The 4938-nt window shown below is 32.4% G+C and overlaps 1 protein-coding gene across 1 annotated transcript in view; it reads left to right on the forward strand.

The window, feature by feature from the left end:
- Positions 1–2671: 2671 nt before the first annotated feature.
- LOC110021269 (beta-glucuronosyltransferase GlcAT14B-like) overlaps positions 2672–4938 on the forward strand; it is a 3866-nt gene continuing 1599 nt past the window's right edge. Inside the window, exons 1-4 of the mRNA XM_020719700.1 lie at positions 2672–3130; positions 4278–4443; positions 4525–4600; positions 4689–4804. Coding sequence (XP_020575359.1) covers positions 2699–3130; positions 4278–4443; positions 4525–4600; positions 4689–4804 — 790 coding nt within the window. The 5' untranslated portion in view covers positions 2672–2698. The remainder of the gene's footprint in view (positions 3131–4277; positions 4444–4524; positions 4601–4688; positions 4805–4938) is intronic.

Consider the following 4938-nt stretch of genomic DNA (forward strand, 5'->3'; position numbering starts at 1 on the left):
AAAAAAAAAAAAAAATTGTAATAGCTACCGCAGCTTTTTGAACATCATATTATTTTTTAGCAACTTCACGACTATTTCTTAATAAACTGCAGTTGCTTCAAATAGACCGTAATAGTTGATTTATTGCATTTATAGTAATTGCTTAATTGAATGATACATGAGATGTCAAAGAAGCAAATAAATATTAGTAAATTAAACAGAAAATGATGTACTTCAAATGTATAGATGTTAATAAATAAATAAATGTTGACAATTCAACAACCACAAATTCAAAATAAGTTTTACATTCTTATTTTCTCTGATCTTCCTCCATAAACAAAATGAGTTCCTACTCCATCTTCTCCCCTTTAGCATGTTTCTTTCCCTCCTTCATCCCCTCATTCTTGAATAACAATGCATGTGTGGGTGGTTGTGGGTTAGCATGTTTGCCAACGAAGAAGTTCTCCATTACAAGTTGTTGCTCGGCCTGCATAGCTTAAATCACTAGCCTTGGAGTTTTGCAGCTAATGCAAGGACCTGACTCATCATGTCTCACATATCCCATGACCATGATGACATAATATTAACTTTATATGATAATGGTGTAGATATTACACAACAATGAAGCCCACTTTGTACAATATGCTCTTCTTAAATCCCCTAACAGTTTATGTGTATGATTGTCGGAGGATGCTTCCTTTTGCCATTGTCCCACTAGAGGATACTTCCAATCACATAAACTCTTCTTATATTAAAATCAATTTTATAATTAGTAAATTAAATATAGTTAGTATATCACATTTGTCCTTTTATATCTGATATCCAACAAGGCAGGAGTACTCTTCATTTGATGTGTCCTAGCATGTAGCTAAGAGGAAGATGGTTTCCTACCCAACTCCATCTGTAAGTGAAAATACAAATAAATGCTTATTGCACTTTATATGCAGTCAAATTATTAATTAAATATTTTATTGCTTGGTGGAAGGAAATGAGACAACTATATGTAGAGAAAGACCCATACCACCAACATTTGACAACCCCAATTTTCTTTATTTTGTTAGCTATAGATCTTCTTATAATGTATTCTTCAGACTCTCACGTATCGACCAGCTCTAGAATGAGAGAGATAGGGCGATAAGAATTGCTCTAGAATGAAAGAAAAATGAGGAGGAGGATTTAGGATAGGATTTAAGTCGTAACTAGAAACTATCATGACTTTTTTAGGAAATCAATTCTTCATTAATTAGAAATAAAACATTTCCTTAATAAATTTGCTTTGGTAATATATCATATCCTTAAGCGTTTATTAAGATTTTAATTATAAAAAGTAACATTACTCTTTACACGTGTGAATGTTTGCGTAAATAAAGTGATAGAATTATACATACAACCTAAAATGTAACTATAATGCAAAAAATTAAATCTTTTTAAACTTCATGTAATAAATCTTTAATTGGCAAAACAACAATTTAAATATATATATATATATAAAAGAAAATGTACCTTAAATTCAAGGAGTGGATGATAACTATTCCTCTATGATTCCACCACTTTTGATAAATCAAAAGATTACATCTTATTGCTTTATATTGCCTATCATTTTAGCTAATTATCTGCCAAAAGACCCAATATTTCTCAAAATTGGCAATAAAGCTCATCACCAAATAAACCAAAAAATCCACATGCGTACTATGTCAATATCTACCCACAAAAGCTTCCAACTTAAATATTTGTGGAAGAAAGTCTTCATGCTAACCTTCTCTCCTAATTCTTGGCTAAAAAAATAGATATAAATGCAAAACCATACATAGCACCAAAATCTTGAAATGAATCCAACACCCTAACCATAATATTAGTTTCAACATTAATTATGAAGAAAAGACAAAGGCGAAAATGGTGTACCTTTGTTAATGGCTTAAGTATAAAAATCAATAAATTCTGTAGGATAAAAAATCATAAAAACTTATATATATATATATATATAGTAATAAAAATAATAAGTTTATATATGTGATGATCAAATAATGGAGGATTTAATTAAAGAATAAAATGTTCTTGTGTTGTAGTTGATGTCAACAAGATTTATGTGTTACCATGGTACATGAAAATAGTTGGATATTAGTTCTTAAATAAACCAAACTTGAAAAAAAATTGCCAAAAAAATATTATATTATTTATAATATTGAGAATTATATATATTTTAATTTCTTTTTCTTCAGAGATTGGTTTTTCATAAATAATAATGCCTTATATTACAAAATAAACCTTTTCAGATTGCATAAATTTCATTTCCAATATTATTTAGAAGATTTTTTAATGGAAAAAGTTGATAGAAAGTTCTAACTAAAACTTTTACACTATTTAATAATGTGTTTATTACACAATCGACCTAACAATGCAATTAAATGAAGCCTAATTATCCTCATCTTTCATTCAAAAACCCTTAAAACATTTTTCCCCTTAAAAATTAAAAATTACTTTTTTGACCAAAAACCCTTGAAACATTTTTCATTCCAAGTTACAAATCTTTGCTCTTCTTGGTATTTCTGTTTTGTCCTTGAATCATTTGTCAACGTCGCCATTTTTTTCTTCCCGAGCATTAAAGTTCCAATCTTTTTTCAATTCCCCCAACACCCAATCACCTATATCTTCATTTCTGCCCTTAGCCATCAACAAATAGAGATGAAACCATTCTTAGAAACATAAAGTTGAGATTTTTATGGATTTCATAAAAGGATTAAGAGCCTCCCTTTCTCCTTCAACCATGGAGAAGAAATGGTCACTCCCTCTCCTCCTCATCTCCTTTTTCCTAGTCTTCCTCCTCACCTCTCTCAACATGGGCCTCCTCTCCTCTCTCTCCACCATCAACTCCTTCCTCTCCATTCTCCCCTCCAAACACTCCGGCGATCTTCCGGCCATGTTGGTAGAACAAAAGCTCTCGCCGGCTTCGGCTGCACTAGCTACCGATCATGTTCCTCGCTTTGCCTATCTTATCTCTGGTTCAAAAGGGGACCTTGATCGGTTGTGGAGAACACTTCATGCAATTTATCATCCTCGCAACTACTATGTGGTGCACATAGACCTCAAGTCGTCGGTGATGGAAAGGAGGGAGCTTGCAAATCGGGTAGCCAACCACTCCCTGTTCGCCAAGGTGATTAGAAGTATTTTTTCATATGTGCGCTGGATCAAAATTGAAAATTTTTTAGTATATTTACATATATGCCATGCAATTCTGAAGTATTTACATATATGACACCCAAAATTTTTAACTTATAATAGGTTGGTATCATAAGCCATGCATGCCGCATGAAATGTGGATTTGAAAATGTTGTGATAATGATATATTTAATTTGATTTTAAAAATTTGAATGGTATTCATGCAAATATGAATATTAGAGGTTAGATATGTAAATACATAAAAATTATATGGTATGTATGTGTTGAATTTGAGTATGTTTTGTGGTTCACACTCGAGGAATATATCATAGAATGAGAGAAAGAAAGAAAGAGAATGTATAGTAATTTAGAAAGAGTATATTGTTCTTTCTCGACCTTTTTGGCTAAGATTGTGTAACCCTTGTTTTAAAAATGATCTCCTATTTATAGATAGAGGAGGTATAACTCATAAAAATACATAGAGAACCTAACTTAATAGGGACTGCAGAGAGTATTGCACGTATATTTTAGCTTTGGTGGGGCCCAAGGATCTCTTGGATTCCTCAACCCAGTGATCTGGACGAGAGATATTGTAGACCTTCTATTTTAGTAGGACCATCCGACCGACTAATGACCCTGATGCAGTTGGTTGGTTGCTCCTATGAAGTAGGACGAGTGTTACTGATTCACCTTCTACAAAAATTGCCGATTTAATTTTTGGTGGAAACTCCAACTCCCTGAGTCAAATGCATTGGGTTAATGACTAACCCTGTGTTGGCTATTTCTTGAGGGAGTCTCACAATGCTATTTCAAGTCTTCTGTCTCATCTTTGAGATTCCTGCCATATTTTCCGTGTACATATTGTATTAAAAAACAAAAATTAGTTCAATATTGCTTCACACAACTGATAAAGACGTCTAATTTTCTTCGTAATTGAAGATTCCACCATGATAACAACAATGCAGTCTCACAGCTTATTATAATGAAAGAGTTTAAGACAGCAAGAAAATACAAAGAAATCTTCAGAACACCTTTAATAAAACAGATTTAATTTAATCTCTCAGTTCATGATTTAACTTGCAAAAGTTGTTATTTTCTCGTCGGCAATGTAAAAAATGAGTGATTTTTATAATTTCGTGAAGGTGGACAATGTTCACGTGATAAAAAAGGCAAACATGGTGACCTACAGAGGTCCAACAATGGTGGCCAACACCCTTCATGCATGCGCCATTCTTCTCAAGAAGAAGAAGAAATGGGACTGGTTCATCAACCTCAGCGCTTCGGATTACCCTCTAGTGACTCAGGATGGTGAGATCTTTGTTTTTTTTCATGAAAAATTTGATTTTTTTTTAATTTTTGATAGCTTAAAAATTGCATTTTTATGTTCAGATCTGCTATTTACATTCTCAAAGCTGCCCAGAAATTTGAATTTTGTGGAGCATTCAAGCAGATTGGGATGGAAGGAGTGAGATACATGAATTGATTTTATTATTAAATTTAATATATAAGTATGATTGGATGAGATTAAATTGGTTTGATTTATTGAAATCTAGAGAACAAAGGGCAAAGCCAATGATCATAGATCCAGGGCTTTATATGAAGAGCAAATCAGATGTGTTCTGGGTGTCGCAAAGGAGAGAATTGCCAAATGCCTATAAGCTTTTTACAGGTAATGTTTTTCAGTATTTCATATGGTGTTATGTCTCTACACGTGACAGATTCTAATTGAAGTTCTGATGCAAAATTGCATAAGGAATCCTGATACAATAATTTTTCGTTTATGTGAAGATCATATATATATAT

The sequence above is a fragment of the Phalaenopsis equestris genome, unplaced genomic scaffold (assembly GCF_001263595.1).
Source record: "Phalaenopsis equestris unplaced genomic scaffold, ASM126359v1 Scaffold000126, whole genome shotgun sequence".
Lineage (NCBI taxonomy): Eukaryota > Viridiplantae > Streptophyta > Magnoliopsida > Asparagales > Orchidaceae > Phalaenopsis > Phalaenopsis equestris.